This window comes from Bombina bombina, chromosome 2 (genome assembly GCF_027579735.1).
Source record: "Bombina bombina isolate aBomBom1 chromosome 2, aBomBom1.pri, whole genome shotgun sequence".
Taxonomy (NCBI): Eukaryota; Metazoa; Chordata; class Amphibia; order Anura; family Bombinatoridae; genus Bombina; species Bombina bombina.
Window position 1 is genome coordinate 414,980,436 of NC_069500.1, and position 18,039 is coordinate 414,998,474.

Here is an 18,039-nt window from a genome sequence, read left to right on the forward strand (position 1 = left end):
TTTTTATTTTAAAACTATAATGCCATTAGGTTGCATCTCACCAGTAATCGCATATAAAAAGTATATTGCAGCATGGGATTTAATATACTTCTTTTATCTATAAAGTCAGCATAGGTTTACAGTAAGGTTAGTTGTATGAATAATAGGCAGTTTTCATCTGGCTGAGAGGCACTTCACTTGCACTCTGCTGTCACAGTGTCCGAGGTGCTCATAGACTGAGTTTAAGAAAAAAAAAGATAGTAAATTTAAGTAATTTGATGACCCAGGATGTGAGTGGGAAGTACATGTGGTAACAAAGGCTTATGATGGGGCAGACTGATACATTATGACTAATATTTGCAAATGGTATAAAAATCCCTATACAGAAAATGATTGGTAATACAATTATACCTATGCCTTTTATAGCTTCAAAATGTTTTATTTTTCATTGCATAATAACCCCGAGGACAAATTAGCAAGATTATGGCCCTAGAAGTAATTTCATGAGTACATTTACTCATCCCTTAAGGCTAGAAACAATTTTACTAATATGTGCACCTGCATTACAAAAATGCCTGAGTAGAATATCCATTTTCACTGTGATTGGTCATCACTACAGTCATTAGCAAATGTTACTTTTTCAAGTAAACAATATTTATTAACATTTGTTTGAAATATCAAATAGATAAAAAATAAATGTTCACACTTTTCTCAGGCTTTACTTATATACTGTTATAACAATGTGCTGGAAAACACAAAAAATTATGTAAAACATGAGGAAAAAAAGAGAACAATTCACACATATATGTAATTGCCAAAGAGTGACCAAGACCGCACTAGAGTTCAAGAAAATACCTTATTTATTTGTCCGCTCAGACATTCCATACTACAAAAAAGTGGTTACATAAATAAGAAATCAAAAATAAACAAAAAACATATAAGAGAGGGTGTCCATTAGAATTCCTTCTGTGGCCCCTAAGTCCATATGCTAAAGAACTAGGAGCACTTGGTGCAACCACACGCTCCAAATACATATCTTATGGCATTTATATAGTATACATATTGGAGGCATTATTTAATCCAAATGCAATATATCTGGAAAAAGCATTTATAAATAGGGTTTCAAGGACGTATACCTGGGAAGAACAAACAATACCTCTTCAAGGCTGAACTCTAGTGCGGTCTTGGTTACTCTTAGGCAATTACATAAATGTGTTAGTTGTTCTTCTATTTTTTTTTCTCATGTTTTACATTTGTTTGAAATATATACTTTAAAAAAATATATTTCTTCACATTAAAATTACACACACACACATATATATATATATATATATATATATATATATATATATATATATATATATATATATATATATATATTTAAATATTTAATTTCAATTATGGTGGAGATAAAAATCTGAGATTAAAATCCTCCATGTCTCAAAAGTTAATCAATACAAATTTTTGCATAGAAAATTAGCACATGTTGGCAAGTTCCCCCGCTTGCGGTTCCCCAGTAAAACTCCAATGCACAAGAGGATTCTGGCTAACATATGCAAAATCTCAATTTTTTTGCTTCAAATACTGTTTTAACACACCAATCCCTTAACAGGACTATTGCAACAACACAGAAACTACTCATGTATGTGGAGTTTTACTGGAGAACCGCAAGCGGGGAACTTAACTAGATGTGCTAATTTTCTATGCAAAAATTTGTACAGTATCGAAAATATATATATATATATATATATATATATATATATATATTTATTATTTTGTATCCCACAGACTAGCACTGCACAAGCATGCCCTTATTTTAATTTAGAAGCTAACAGAACTACAGCTTGACCACATCCTAGAAAAGCTCATCATGCATGTGAAAAGAACTATTTAAACACAAAAACAAAATCTCATCCATAAAAAAGGTTATGTTAAAGCTGTCAAATGACCAGGAATTGAATGTCTGTTTGCCTGAGTTCATATTGTTCACTGGCTGTTGGACAACTTACGGTGCTATGGGCAAATATTGAATAATCCCAAGGACATTTAAAAATATCTTTTGCATTTTCAGTTCTTGCTTTTAGATGCAGCAAATTAAAATAGGATTAGTGTGCCTTTACTGCTGAAAGTTAAAGGGACAGTCAAGTAAAAAAAAACTTTCATGATTCAGATAGGGCATGTCATTTTAAACAACTTTCCAATTTACTTTTATTACCAATTTTGCTTTGTTCTTTTGGTATTCTTAGTTGAAAGCTAAATCTATGAGGTATATATGCTAATTTCTTAGGCCTTGAAGGCCACCTCTAATCTGAATGCATTTTGACAGTTTTTCACCACTAGAGGGCGTTAGTTCATGTGTTTCATATAGATAACATTGAGCTCAGGCACGTGAAGCTCCTAAGAGCAAGCACTGATTGGTTCAAAATGCAAGTCTGTCAAAAGTACTGAAATAAGGGGGCAGTTTGCAGAGCCATAGATACAAGATAATCACAGAGGTAAAAAGTGTATTATTATAACTGTGTTGATTATACAAAATTGTGGAATGGGTAATAAAGGGATTATCTACCTTTTTAAACAACAAAAAATCTGGTGTTTACTGTCCCTTTAAAAAAATGCCATTGCACAGATACACTATATGGCCAAAATTATGTGGAAACCTTACAATCACACCTATATGATAATCAGACCATTATCACTTATCCACCAAACTTTACAGTAGGCATTATGCATTCCAGTAGGTAGTGTTCTCTTGGCATCAGCCACACCCAGATTCTTCCATTAGACTGCTAGAAGTGAAGCGTGTTTCATCACTCCAGAGAACAATTTCCACTGTTCGGAGTCCAGTGGTTACAACACTCCAGCTGATGTTTGCCATTACACATGTTGATGTGAGGCTTGTGTACAGCTGCTCCGCCGTGGAAACCCATTCCATTAAGCTCCGATTGCACAGTTCTTGTTAGTGATGCAATTGATGATAGGTGATTTTTACATGCTACACATTTCATAACTCGGCGGCGCCGCCGCGCCAAGTTTTGCATGGTTTAGCACTTTGAGGCTGGGCTGTTGTTGCTCTTATACGCTCTCACTTCACGGTAATAGCACTTACAGTTGGATTGCCAGTCTTTGTCTATAGAGATTTCATGGCTGTGTCCTGGATTTTATGAACCTGTAAGCAATGAGTGTGGCTGAAACACCTTCACTCAATATTAGTAAAGGTGTCCTTATAATTTTGGCTATATAGTGTAACTATTTTTATCCAATGGGAACATATTTTTGCTAGTGAGATTACTGCATGACAGTGTTCTTTTTGTTCATTAGAATCTTTTAAAGAAACAAGTAGAGACACGTACAGCTGATGGTCGGCGCAGGATCACACCACTCTGCATCGCTCAGCTGGACACTGGGTATGTTTAACTTGTTACGGTAAACTAAATTACAATTTCATATGGATGATGGCCTTGATACTAATGTTCTGTAACTCAATTTCTTCTACTTTTTTATTTATTTTTTTAAATTGCAGGGACTTCTCTACTGCTTTCTTTAATAGTATTCCAATTTCGGGATCACTTGCTGGCTCTATGCTTTCGTCTCAGAGCAATCAGCAGCTCATATCCCTCGATTCCAACACAACCAGCTCCTCAGGTATCCCTAAAACAAGCCAAGAACCTGCAGGAAACAGCTTAAAACCAGCAGAGGATCCAGTCAACAAAGAAAGGTAATATAATAATATGAAGTATAATATAACAAACATTCTACATTTTGTGTTTGTCTTTCAAAAAAAATGTAAAAAGTGTATGAGTGTATGTATGTATGTGTGTGTGTATGTGTGTATATATATATATATATATATATTTGTAATTTTTATTTGTTTTTTGCATTTTATGTTTATCCCCTTAACGACCGAGGACGTGCAGGGTACGTCCTCAAAAAAAAAAGGCAGTTAACGCCTGAGAACGTACCCTGCACGTCCTCGGTGTGGAAAGCAGCTGGAAGTGATCCTGCTCACTTCCAGCTGCTTTCCGGTTATTGCAGTGATGCCTCGATATGGAGGCATCCTGCAATAACCGTTTTAAGCCATCCGTGCAGAGAGAGCCACTCTGTGGCCCTCTCTGCACCGGAGATCGGTGGCTTACTGCGTTGGTGGGTGGGAGCCGGACCGGGAGGCGGGTGGCGGCCATCGATGGCCCTTCGTGATGTGGAGGGGGGCGGGATCGTGGGTGGGGAGGCCAGGGGGCCCGCAATGACGCGTGCACGGGAGGGCGGGGGCGGGCGTGTGCACGGGGAGGGAGCGGGTGGGAACCGCTACACTACAGAAAATAATTGTAGGAAAATGAGAAAAAAATCGCAATAAATAAATAAATCAAATAAAAAAAACCCATCAGTTAGGTGGTGGGTGTTGGGCTGTGGGGAGGGGGAAGCTACACTACAGAAAAACCGGGTAAAAAATAAAATAAAACATATTTTTTTGCAAACTGGGTACTGGCAGACAGCTGCCAGTACCCAAGATGGCCCCCAATAAGGCAGAGGGGAGGGTTAGAGAGCGGTTTTGGGGGGGATCAGGGAGGTTGGGGGCTAAGGGGGGGATCCTACACAGTAGCATATGTAAATATGCTAAAAAAAATAATTAAAAAAAAAAAAAACTTATTTTAGTACTGGCAGACTTTCTGCCAGTACTTAAGATGGCGGGGACAATTGTGGGGTGGGGGAGGGAAGGGAGCTGTTTGGGAGGAATCAGGGGGTGGGATGTGTCGGGTGGGAGGCTGATCACTACACTAAAGCTAAAATTAACCCTGCAAGCTCCCTACAAACTCCCTAATTAACCCCTTCACTGCTAGCCATAATACACGTGTGAGGCGCAGAAAGCAACGCTAAAGTCATATATGTCTGCTATTTCTGAACAAAGGGGATCCCAGAGAAGCATTTACAACCATTTGTACCATAATTGCACAAACTGTTTGTAAATGTTTTCAGTGAGAAACCTAAAATTGTGAAAAATGTAACTTTTTTTTTTTTTATTTGATCGCATTTGGCGGTAAAATGGTGGCATGAAATATACCAAAATGGGCCTAGATCAATACTTTGGGTTGTGTACTACACTATACTAAAGCTAAAATTAACCATACAAGCTCCCTAATTAACCCCTGCACTGCTGGGCATAATACACGTGGGGTGCGCAGCGGCATTTAGTGGCCTTCTAATTACCAAAAAGCAATGCCAAAGCCATATATGGCTGCATTTACAACCATTTGTGCCATAATTGCACAAGCTGTTTGTAAATCATTTCAGTGAGAAACCTAAAATTGTGAAAAATTTAACGTTTTTTTTTATTTGATCGCATTTGGCGGTGAAATGGTGGCATAAAATATACCAAAATTAGCCTAGATCAATACTTGGGGTTGTCTACTACACTAAAGCTAAAATTAACCCTACAAGCTCCCTAAAAGCTCCCTAATTAACCCCTTAACTGCTGGGCATAATACACGTGTGGTGCGCAGTGGCATTTAGCGACCTTCTAATTACCAAAAAGCAACGCCAAAGCTATATATGTCTGCTATTTCTGAACAAAGGGGATCCCAGAGAAGAATTTACAACCATTTATGCCATAATTGCACAAGCTGTTTGTAAATAATTTCAGTGAGAAACCGAAATTTTGTGAAAAAAATTGTGAAAAAGTGAACGATTTTTTGTATTTGATCGCATTTGGCGGGGGAATGGTGGAATGAAATATACCAAAATTGGCCTAGATCAATACTTTGGGATGTCTACTAAAAAAAAATATATACATGTCAAGGGATATTCAGTGATTCCTGAAAGATATTAGTGTTCTAATGTAACTAGCGCTAATTTTGAAAAAAAAAATGGTTTGGAAATAGCAAAGTGCTACTTGTATTTATGGCCCTATAACTTGCAAAAAAAGCAAAGAAGATGTAAACATTGGGTATTTCTAAACTCAGGACAAAATTTAGAAACTATTTAGCATGGGTGTTTTTTGGTGGTTGTAGATATGCAACAGATTTTTGGGGTCAAATTTAGAAAAAGTGTGGTTTTTTTTTTTCCATTTTTCCTCATATTTTATAAAAAATTTTTATAGTAAATTATAAGATATGATGAAAATAATGGTATCTTTAGAAAGTCCATTTAATGGCGAGAAAAACGGTATATAATATGTGTGGGTACAGTAAATGAGCAAGAGGAAAATTACAGCTAAACACAAACACCGCAAAAATGTAAAAATAGCCTTGGTCCCAAACAGACAGAAAATGGAAAAGTGCTGTGGTCATTAAGGGGTTATTCAATGGTCATGTGTAAGATACATTTTAAACAAATGAAGGAGATGTGATTTATATAAAAAAAATGAATACCCTGTTCCTGTTAATTTTTCAGTGGGAATCCTCCTACCACCAGTCCTGTGGCTTCCACCAGCCACTCTGCTCCATCTAAGATAGAGCCCATGAAAGCACTTGACTCCAGATTCACTGAGCGATCTAAAGCTACCTCAGGGACAACAGGAGTCGCTCACCTTAACCAGACAGCTGTAGACAGGTAAGCTGACTTTGCTTTGACATACTCTGTAATACAACTTTATTATTAAAACATATTTGAAATGTGCTTTTATTTTGTTTATTTTATTCCCCAAGAGAATCTGCAGTGCATCCCATGCAATTTAGAGCCGTGAATCTCCTACATGCTGCACAGTGCTTGCTTGATATGTGCAGGAGCTCATTTATAGCCTTCCCTACCTGACTTCAGCAATGGGGATAACATTAGAAAACAATATAGGCTTTTCAAGGAGTGTGCTCCAGGATGACAGAGCTGTGCAAATGACAGTTGTAAATGCTTCTAGCTGTTAGCATACAATAATAAAAGGGACAGTCTACGCCAAAATTGTTACTGTTTAAAAATTACCCATTTCCTAGTTTTGCACAGCGAACCTGGTTATATTAATATACTTTTTACCTCTGTGATTACCTTGTATCCAAGCCTCTGCAGACAGCCCCCTTATCTCAGGGCTATTTATTATCTCTTTACTTGAATATTAGCCAATTAGTGCTGTGTCCTGCACAACTCCACGGGAGTAAGCACAATGTTATATGTATGGTCCACGTGAATTAGCAGTGTCTTGCTGTGAAAAGCAAATAAAAAAACATGTGATAAGAGACTGACTAGTAGCTTAGAAATAGGCAAAAATTTAGAGGTTTAAATGTTATAAATTATATTAATATAACAATGTTGGTTGTGCAAAGCTGGGGAATAGGTACTAAAGGCGTTATCTATCTTTTTAAACAATAACCATTTTGGTGTAGACTGTCCCTTTTTAATTTGTTATTCATATACAGAAATAGTCCAGAGGCTTGTAGTCACTTTGGAAGGACAGTCTCTGCTTTAGCTACTCTAGTTAGCAATCTCCCCCCCCACACCCTTTAGTAGCCAACTCACTCTACCTGTCCACAGTATTGAGTATGTCAAGCACCTACCTGTTAAGGAGAAATCTGCTTGCTTCCCCATACAGGTTGAAAGACCAGAATGCTGTAAAGGAGGCAAAGCCACGTGAGCCAGAAAGCAGCAGTGACAGTGAGGAAAAGATTCCTGCAGCCAAACCACACTCAAAGAGGAAAGGGGACGCTGACAATGAGCTTGGGGAGAAGAGGAAGAAAGGGCGGCCGCGGAAAGACTCTTCTCGGCTCATGTCTGTCTCTCTTACTGTGCAGGTTACTGCTGTCCTGGTTTTACATTTGTCATTGCTATTGTGCTTGCAGTTTATTGTTCCTGTCTTTGTTATTTAACATTTATTCTTTGTAATCTTATGTTCCTAAATGAAGATTTACATTACGTTTCTCACTGCTGTTGTACAGTGAATTTAAAGGATGATTGCAAACAAGTATATAATAGACAATACAACAGCACTTCAATTTGCTGGTTCCCTGTATCAGCAAATCACAGATTCATATAAGCATACGCTGTAAATTCTTGGACATGCTCCTTATTAGCTGGCACCTCAGTGTGCATATGAAAAGACTGTCCACACTTTAAGAATTTAATTAAATTGGAAACAATGCTCTATCTTAGGGGTCTTCAAACTTTTTTTCCCAAGACCCAGTGCAATGATACCACATACCTTTGCAACCCTATTTTTTTTATGCTTGGTTTTAAAATTTCTAACGAAATATGCAAGAAGATAGCTGCAATTTTTGGCAAAGTGACTAAAACGTGTGTGTATTTTATTCCCAATTGTAGTCAAACTTGAAAGTGTTGTAAAAGGTAATAACACACACACGTTCTCATACAACACACACACACACACACAACACGTGCACATATTCACACTCATACAACACACACTCTCATACAACACACGCTCTCATACAACACACACACACAACACGTACACATATTCACACTCATACAACACACACTCTCATACAACACCCAACCACAAACGCTCATACAACACACACATAAACACACTCATACAACACATACACTTTCATGCAGCACACACCACACAAACCACACACACTATCCTACAACACTCGCACAAGTCACGACCCAGTAAACATGGTTTTGCGAGCCAGTAATGGGTCCCGACCCGTGGTTTGAAGAACCCTGCTCTATCAATCCTGAAAGTTACATTTTTATTTTAGTGTCCCTTTAATGCAGCTTATTGTTGCTGTCATCAAGACCTTATAATCAAATTATTCTCTGTAATCTCTCCATGGTTCCAATTGAAGATCTATTTTAAATATTAAAGATAATACAGTATTTTAGGCTATACATCCTATTTCCAAACCACAGACAAATACACTTATTATCTTTTATGTTTTTCTTTCTTTAAAGGGACATGAAACCCAAATTGTCTGGGACAATACATGGAAGGAAAAAGGGCAGCCATCTAGTGCTCTTGTAAATTTATAAGATTGTTACAAAACTGCTGCAATATAGTACTCCTTACTCCTCCCTACAACAAAGTACCAAGAAAACAAAGAAAATTTGATAATAAAACTAGATTGGAAAGTTGTTTAAAATTATATGCTCTATCTGAATCATGAAAGAAAAACAATGGGTTTTGTTTCCCTTTAAGTTTAGGATCCCCCTTAAAACTACTTTTTGAAGATACTATAATAAATATTGTTTTTGAGTATGAACCAAGCCAAAAAATGTACTTAAGAGATCAAGGTTATCCTCCATTTAACTTGAAAATCCCTACTACGGATGTAATACTGTCAAATTTTAACATAATCTGTTCATTTCTACATTTTTTGGTTAATTCTACCAAGCTGCTTTCCATGAACTCATCCAACAGAGTTGGGCTGTACAATGTTCCCTCTAAACCAAAGCTGCTATTTGCAGTTTGAAACATATTCTCTCTTTTGTGCACTCAGTCTCAAGTGGCATCGGCGTCAGAGAAAGAATTAACGTGTGTGACTACTCCAGCAGTAACCCTGAAACTGCCAACCCCAGCCTGCCAGAAATCCTTCACACTTCAAGTGAGTGCATGACACAAAGAAACTAGACACTTGTGCTTGTCTTGACAAGAATCTTTTCTCGTTGTGAAAATGTAATATATATTTTTTTTCAGTAAGGAATCAAGTTCCCAGCAAAAAAATCCACAGGGCTTGATAAAATTTAACTTTTATTTCACAAATTTAAAAACAGATGCACATATAAAAAAGTCTTAGTGGGCTAACAGAATGGGCAAAATCCTATGTGTTTCGTGCCTACGCTTATGACACTGTCAGTGTTTGTTTGTTTTTTAGTACATAGAAACTACAACTTTTATCTTGTGACCTCTATGCAATATAATATGTAGTTCTGATTAAGTTATTCTATTGATAGCGTTATGTCTATATAGTGTCAATAGCAGAAAAGGGAACTACTATAATCATGTTTCAGAGGGTACTCTCTGCTACCAGTAGTATTTCTTTTTACTAGCACAGTAAAACAGCCTGAATGCACACATTCCCACTACACATGTTCTTACATGGACTAATTTCCCAGTTAAGTAACTGTTATATCATTAGAGGTGTACTGCTGTATAACAAGTTACCTCCCATAGTTGCTGAAATGCCATTCTGATTTATACACTTACTATACTGTAAAAAAGTACTTCTACATGCTATTAATGAAACTACCCTCTGACTTATATTAATTACTATTTGTGTGTTTTCTTCATATGGATGTATATACCTTCAAAATTCTATTCTTACATGTAACTGTTTTCTGCCAGCTCTCTAGCATTCATTCATTTATAAAATGTATCACTGAAATGGAAAATAATTTATTATAGCGCTCATTTAATCATGTTGCAGTGATTTGTTCTCTTTAATGAATTAGTTACTAAAACCTATCCCTGTGTATTTATAAATAACCATCCATTATTACAAATGCCTCTCTTCCATTTCTTAACAGATAAGCTCAGATCCCTCTATGTATGTAGAAGTGGAGAATGAAGTCACATCTGTTGGAGGGTCCAAGCTCAGCCGGCTTAAGTGTCACCGGGAAGGAAAGGAGTGGGAGACTGTCCTCACCAGCCGAATCCTGGCTGCAGCTGGTAGCAAGTGAGTAATCTTACATGCTATAGGCTGCAGTGAGCCTGCGCTTAAAACAGACCTGCTGTATTCAAATGAGGACACTCTAAATGTCTGTCTTCACTATGATTCCTGCTTACTTATTCCAGCATTGACCACATAGATTAATTATATAGAGGTTCTACAGAGGCTAGTAATGCAATACCTGTATGATTACATTTACAATTTGGTAATTTCAGTAAGACTTTCCATTTTTCAACTGAATTAAATAGATCTGTAGAATGGACTTCTCAAAACCAAAGTTTAGTTTTTCTAGTTCTACACAATATAATAGTTGCATGCTGTTATATACTATTTCTTTCTAATGACACTGTGAGTCCACGGATCATCTCAAATTACTATTGGGAATATCGCTGGCCAGCAGGAGGAGGCAAAGAGCACCACAGCAAAGCTGTTAAGTATCCCCTCCCTTCCCTCAAACCCCAGTCATTCTCTTTGCCTACGTTAAAATCAAGGAGGTGGTAAAGTTTAGGTGTCTGAAAGAAGATTTCTTCAATAAAGAGTTTATTATTTTAAAGCAGAGCAGGTTTGCCCTGATCTTTTTTGGGGTTTAGCCGTAGTCCACATCAGTCTCTTCAGTAGAGCAGTGGTGGCTTTTAAGCAATTGGGAACTTGTGGGGTATAATCCCCACTGCGCCTCTCAATCAGTTATTGCTGCCCTGACTTGAAAGCCTGAGTAAGATTATTCAGTTTTTCTTCTTTCAACAGGTCCATGTGAGGAAGGAAGCAAAACAGGTGAGCTGCCCTGCTGCCGGGCAGATTTACATTGAGGCAAGTGCCCATTTTAACTCTCTCAAATTAGAAGGGATATCCTGGCACTTTAACAGTTAACTCTGTTGGGACTTTAAGGCAATCATCCTATTATGGGTAATGGGTTATTGTGTGGCAGTTGGTGCAGGCACTGGGGACGAGGATTTCAGAGGCTGCAACTCTGGTGGAGAATATTTTATTGAGGCTCAGTCAATGTTTTGGTGTCCGGTGTATTCCGTACAGGGAAAAGTGTTTGGTGTGTTTTTTGGTGCACATTACATTAGGATGCTTTAATCTCCCGGAAAGGCAGTTAATGGCGGCCGGGAGGTTCACTTACACGCCCACGATGAGCGGGCTTTCTCTGAAGCGGCAAGGGGTTTTCTTTGCGCACTTTTTCCTCTTCCGGTGTGTACCGGATGGTAGAGGATCCGTTGTGGTTCTGTTCTTCAGGACGGTGTCAATGAACGTTTGAGAGCCGGCTAGTGCAGCTGTGGTGAGAGTCCGGATCGATAACTTCTATTGATTTCGGCAGCCAGCAGAACAGGTAGGCACCTCAGCAGGGCCTGCTGAGGTGTAGAGGTTGCCTGATTTTTCTGTAGAGCCGCTGCTCTGCTGTTAAAAAGTAAAGTGTTAGTTTAAAATTTAAAGGAACAGTAATGTTTTTTTCACAATAAAAATAAAGGTGGCATAAGAGTATTTTATTGCTTGGGGGTTTTCTTTTTGGATAAAGATGGGCCAAGAGGCCCTGCAAAATGTTACTTGTGGTTTGTGTTTTGATTCTAATGTGGAACCACCAATTCCTTTTTGTTCCTCATGTATTGAGATAACATTACATTACAGGGAGATACTTTTTGATACTGAGTCATCATTATCTAAGGCGGAGGTTGTTCAGGAGGCTCCTGTTCAAGACATGCCGCAGCTTTCTCCTCAAGTGTCCCAAACCTTATTGTCCACACATGCAGTGCCCTGCGTTTCCTCACACACTCCGGTTGGAGTTACTTTGCAAGACATTGCTACCCACATATCTTCTGCGGCAACTGATGCGCTGTCTGCCTTTCCCATTTTGCAGGGGAAGCGCAAGAGGAAAAGTAAAGAATCAGTGAGTAAGGTTTCTGATACAGTCGTGGCTATTCCGCATGTTCTCTCTCTCAGAAGTCTGAGGAGGAAGATACTTTTTAAGAAGATGTTTCCAATAGCGGACTCTATAAAGGAGTCTTGGCAAACGGTCCCCAAGGTAGAAGGGGCAATTTCCACCTTGGCTAAGAGAACCACTATTCCCATAGAAGATAGCTGTTCTTTTAAGGATCCTATGGATAAAAAGTTGGAAGGATTACTTAAAAAGATGTATGTACACCAGGGTTTACAATGGCAACCTGCGGTGTGTATTGCTACCATCACCAGCGCGGAAGCTTACTGGTTTGATGCGTTATCTGACTCTCTATTCAGACTGATACTCCTCTTGAAGAGATCCAAGACAGGATCAAGGCTCTTAAGTTGGCCAATTCCTTTATCACGGATGCTTCCTTCATGGTCTGCGGATGTGTCATCTAAGTCTAAGCTCTTGGCAATTCCTTTCAAGGGTAAGACCTTGTTTGGGCCGGGGTTGGCTGAAATAATTTTAGATATTACGGGCGGAAAGGGGCACTTCCTCCCTCAGGATAAGAGGAACAAACAGGACGGCAGAGTAATTTTCGTTCCTTTCTAAACTTTAAGGGAAATCCTTCCCCCCCCCCCCCTCTTTCAAGCAGGAACAGTCCAAGTCCTCCTGGAAGCCCAATCAGTCTTGGAACAAGGAGAAGCAATCAAAGAAGCCTGTTAGTGACTCAAAATAAGCATGAAGTGTCTGCCCCCGGTCCGGGAGCGGATCTTGTTGGGGGCAGACTTTCTCTCTTCGTTCAAGCCTGGGTTCGAGATGTTCTGTATCCCTGGGCAGTGGACATCGTGTCCCAGGGCTACAAACTGGAATTCAAGGCCTTTCCTCCCAGGGGCAGGTTCCTTCTCTCAAGGTTATCTGTAGACCAGATAAATAGAGAGGCATTCTTACATTGTGTACGCGATCTATCCAACCTGGGAGTGATAGTTCCTGTTCCAATGCAGGAACAGGGCCTTGGTTTCTATTCCAATCTGTTTGTGGTTCCCAAAAAGAGGAAACCTTCAGACCAATTCTAGACCTCAAGAGTCTAAACAAGTTTCTCACAGTACCCTCCTGCAAGATGGAGACGATTCGTTCCATTCTTCCCTTGATTCAAGAGGGTCAATTCATGACAACAGTATATTTAAAGAATGGGTACCTGCACATTCCCATTCACAGGGACCATCATAAGTTTCTAAGGTTTGCGTTTTTAGACAAACACTTCCAGTTTGTGGCCCTTCCATTCGGCCTTGCCACAGCTCCCAGGATTTTCTCAAAGGTTCTGGGGGCGCTGTTGGCTGTGTTTCGGCTGAGGGGTATTGCTGTGGCGCCTTATCTGGACGATATTCTGGTTCAGGCACCTTCTTTTCAACAAGCAATCTCCCACACAGAGATGTTATCTTTTCTGCATTCTCACAGATGGAAGGTGAATTTGGGGAAGAGTTCCTTAATTCCAGCTACACAGGTGGTGTTCTTGGGAACCATACTAGATTCTCAATCAATGAAAATTTTTCTGTCAGAGGTCAGAAAGACAAAGATTCTCAACTCTTGTCTTGCCCTTCAGTCCTCTCTTCGACCATCAGTGGCCCAATATATGGAGGTAATTGGTCTGAGGGTGTCTGCCATGGACATCATTCTGTTTGCTCAGTTCCATCTCAGTTATGCATGCTCAGTCAATGGAACGGGGATTATGCGGATCTGTCTCCGCGATTAGAACTGGATCAGGCGACAAGAGATTCTCTTCCATGGTGACTGTCTCAGGAACATCACTCCCAGGGTACCTGCTTCCGCAGGCCTACCTGGGTGATCGTGACCACGTATGCAAGCCTGCTGTGATGGGGAGCAGTCTGGGGCTCGTTAAAAGCTCAGGGTCTATGGACTCGGGAGGAGTCAGGTCTTCCCATAAACATTCTAGAGCTGAGGGCAATTTTCAATGTTCTTCTAGCCTGGCCTCAGCTTCAGCCCGGTTTATCAGGTTCCAGTCGGACAACATAACTTCTGTGGCTTACATCAATCATCAGGGAGGAACTCAGAGTTCCTTGGCCATGACAGAGGTAACCAAGATTATTCGATGGGCGGAGACCCACAACTGCTGCCTGTCTGCGATCCACATCCCAGTAGTGGACAATTGGGAAGCATATTTTCTGAGCAGACCGACCTTTCACCCGGGGGAGTGGGAACTTCATCCGGAAGTATTTTCCAGCTTGATCCTCAAATGGGGGCAGCCAGAGCTGGATCTCATGGAGTCTCGTCAGAATGCCAAGCTCCCGAGGTATGGGTCGAGGTTAAGGGATCCACAGGCTGTACTGATAGATGCTCTGGCGGGTCCTTTGAATTTCAGTCTAGCATACCTGTTTCCTCCATTCGCTCTTCTCCCTCGCGTCATTGCTCGAATCAAGCAGGAAAGGGCATCGGTGATTCTCATTGCAACAGCGTGGCCTCGCAGGATCTGGTATGCAGACCTAGTGGAGATGTCATCTCTTCCACCTTGGAGACTTCCACTGAGGAAAGACCTTCTACTTCACGGGACCTTCCTTCATCCAAATCTTGTTTCTCTGAAGCTGGCTGCTTGGAGATTGAATGCTTAATTTTATCTAAGTGTGGGTTTTCTGAGTTGGTCATTGAGACCATGATTCAGTCTCGTAAGCCTGTTACCAGAAAGATTTACTACAAGAGATGGCGTAAATATCTGTATTGATGTGAATCCAGAGGCTACTCTTGCAGTAGAGTTTGGATTCCTAGGATTTTGTCTTTTCTCCAGGAGGGTCTGGAGAAGGGATTATCTGCTAGTACTTTGAATGGTCAAATTTCTGCTTTATCTATATTGTTGCATAAACATCTGGCGGACGTGCCAGATGTACAATCCTTCTGTCAGGCCTTGGGTCCGAATCAGGCCGCCTGTGTTCAAATCCGTTACTCCTCCCTGGAGTCTTAACCTTGTTAAAATTCTTCAGCAGGCTCCGTTTTGAGCCTATGCATTCCTTAGACATTAAGATGTTATCTTGGAAAGTTTTGTTTCTTGTTGCAATTTCTTCTGCTCGAAGAGTTTCTGAACTCTCGGCGTTGCAGTGGGAATCCCCTTACCTTGTTTTTCATTCAGATAAGGTAGTTCTGCGCACTAAGTTAGGTTTCCTTACGAAAGTAGTTTCAGATAGGAATATTAACCAGGAAATCGTTGTTCTTTCCTTGTGTCCTAACCCTTCTTCTCATAAGGAGCGTTTACTGCACAATCTGGATGTGGTATGTGCATTGAAGTACTATTTGCAGGCGACTAAGGATTTTCGCCACTTCCTTGTTTGTACTTTTCTCTTTCTCTGTGGCTGAGGAGTATAATTAGTTTGGCCTGTGAAACTGCTGGACAACAGCCCCCTGAGAAAATCACGGCTCATTCCACGAGGGCTGTTTCCTCTTCCTGGGCATTCAAAAATGAAGCTTCTATGGAACAGATTTGCAAGGCTGCAACTTAGTCCTCGCTCCACACGTTTTCGAAATTCTATAAATGTAATACTTTTGCCTCGGCTGAGGCTTCCTTTGGGAGAAAGGGTTCTTCAATCAGTGGTGCCTGCCGTTTAGGTTCCCTGTCTTGTCCCTCTCTTATCATCTGTGTCCTCTAGCTTGGGTATTGATTCCCAATAGTAATTAGAGATGATCCGTGGACTCACCGTGTCATTAGAAAGAAAATGAAATTTATGCTTACCTAATTTATTTATTTCTTGAGATGGTGAGTCCACGGCCCGCACTTTTTTATTCAGATAGTTTTTTTTAATATGCAAACCTCAGGCACCTCTGCACCGTGTGTTTCTTCCTTTCTCTCCTTTTTGAAGGAAGGGAGGTGATACTTAACAGCTTTGCTGTGGTGCTCTTTGCCTCCTCCTGCTGGCCAGGAGTGATATTCCCAATATTATTTAGAGATGATCCGTGGACTCACCGTGTCAAGAAAGAAAGAAGGTAAGCATACATTTTGTTTTATACTTAGAGTGATCTAGCCAGTCAGAAGCCACATAACTTGTATTCTTGACTCATTCTCCCAGTCATTTTGCTCATTGGCCACTTTGCACTTTAAGGGCTAGATTATACGTGGTACCCTAAAATTAGCGCAGGTCACGATAAGCAATATCACGACTGAGCTTACTTTCGCGAGTATTACACATTGAAAGTAAACGTGGTAATTTGAGTGCTAACAAAATTAGCACAGGTCGGTTTTGTGCGACTGAAGACCTAGCGTAAAGCATAAGGGTTTTAAGAAAAAAAAGTGCACCAAACACAAGATAAGTACATTAAAATAAAGTGTTGTGCGAGTGTGTGTGTGTATATGTGTGTACATTTTTATAAGGGTCGGGCATAACCAACACTATTAAATTAATATACTTTTTGCCTCTTTTGATTTACCTTTTATTTAATCCTCTGCAAACTGCCCCCTATCTCAGTGCTATTTACAGACTTGCATTTTAGCCAAATAGTGACTCATGAATAACTCCATAGGAGCACAATGTTTTCTATATTGCACACATGAACCAACACTGTCTTGCTGTGAAAAGCTATAAAAATGCTCTGAGATAGGAGGCTGTCTGTAGGGACTTAGAGACAGACAGCAATGTAGAGGTTTAAAGGTTATAAAGTATATTAAAATATAATAAATGCAAAACTGGGGAATGGGTAGTAAAGGCATTAACTTCTTTTTAATTAAACATTTTGGAGTAGACTGTCCCTTTTTAAATTAATTGCTCTTCATATATGAGTCAGCTGTCCCTTTTAAGCTCAACTAAATTTCTGCTGAAGGTAGTTTGTATAGCTTTATAACTGTCATTTTGTTGTGTTGAAGCCTGGGCTCTTAGATCATTGTAAGAACTAGTGAAAAGTTGTTGGTATCCAAAAACTGGATGAGTGTAAAATATGACTTTGCGAAATTTTATATAGAATGATTTTTCGTGCAAGTATTTTATTTGTTTTAGCTATTTTATTCATTATTTCTGCATAGATTGCGAAGTGGCAACAGTAATATATTTATTTCCTATGGCATGGAGAATCCACAAAACATTCTAATTACTAGTGGGAATATTCACTCCTGGCCAGCAGGAGGAAGCAAAGAGCTGTTAAGTATCACTTCCCTTACCCATAACCCCCAGTCATTCGCTTTGCCTTGATCACGGGAGGATGGCGAAGATGGTTTCTGAAGATTTTATTCCTTTAATGGGTACTTTTCCCCGCAAGCAAGGATTGGGGCTATGTTGTGTCCATGTCAATCTCTTTAGTAAGAGTAATGGTGGTTATTAGCAGTTAGAAGACGGCAAGGTGGTCTTTGCTTAAACTTCTAACATTATTGCTACCCCTATTATAGAAAGCCAGAGTTGGTTACTCTGTTCTTTCTTTTCTATAGGTCCCTGGTAGATATGGTGAAGCTGCCACACCTCAGAAAACAGCTCCTGCCTGACAGAGCAGGATCAATAGGTAAGTGCTTTCCCTTCTAGGTTTGAAGGTACCGGCACTATAGGGGTTTAATCCTTGTGGAAATTATTTGAAACTGTTTTAGGGGCACTGCTTTTATGTGAAGAGTCATCATTTTTTATTGGGGGCTCAGAGATGGTAGAGTGT

The 18,039-nt window shown here is 39.8% G+C and overlaps 1 protein-coding gene across 1 annotated transcript in view; it reads left to right on the plus strand.

Annotated features, from left to right (window-relative positions):
* Positions 1-18,039, plus strand: part of LOC128648947 (protein HIRA) — an 89,080-nt gene that overhangs the window by 12,498 nt on the left and 58,543 nt on the right. The window contains exons 13-18 of the mRNA XM_053701934.1: positions 3,298-3,383; positions 3,500-3,694; positions 6,364-6,522; positions 7,490-7,688; positions 9,360-9,464; positions 10,387-10,535. Of these exons, the coding sequence (XP_053557909.1) occupies positions 3,298-3,383; positions 3,500-3,694; positions 6,364-6,522; positions 7,490-7,688; positions 9,360-9,464; positions 10,387-10,535 (893 nt within the window). The remainder of the gene's footprint in view (positions 1-3,297; positions 3,384-3,499; positions 3,695-6,363; positions 6,523-7,489; positions 7,689-9,359; positions 9,465-10,386; positions 10,536-18,039) is intronic.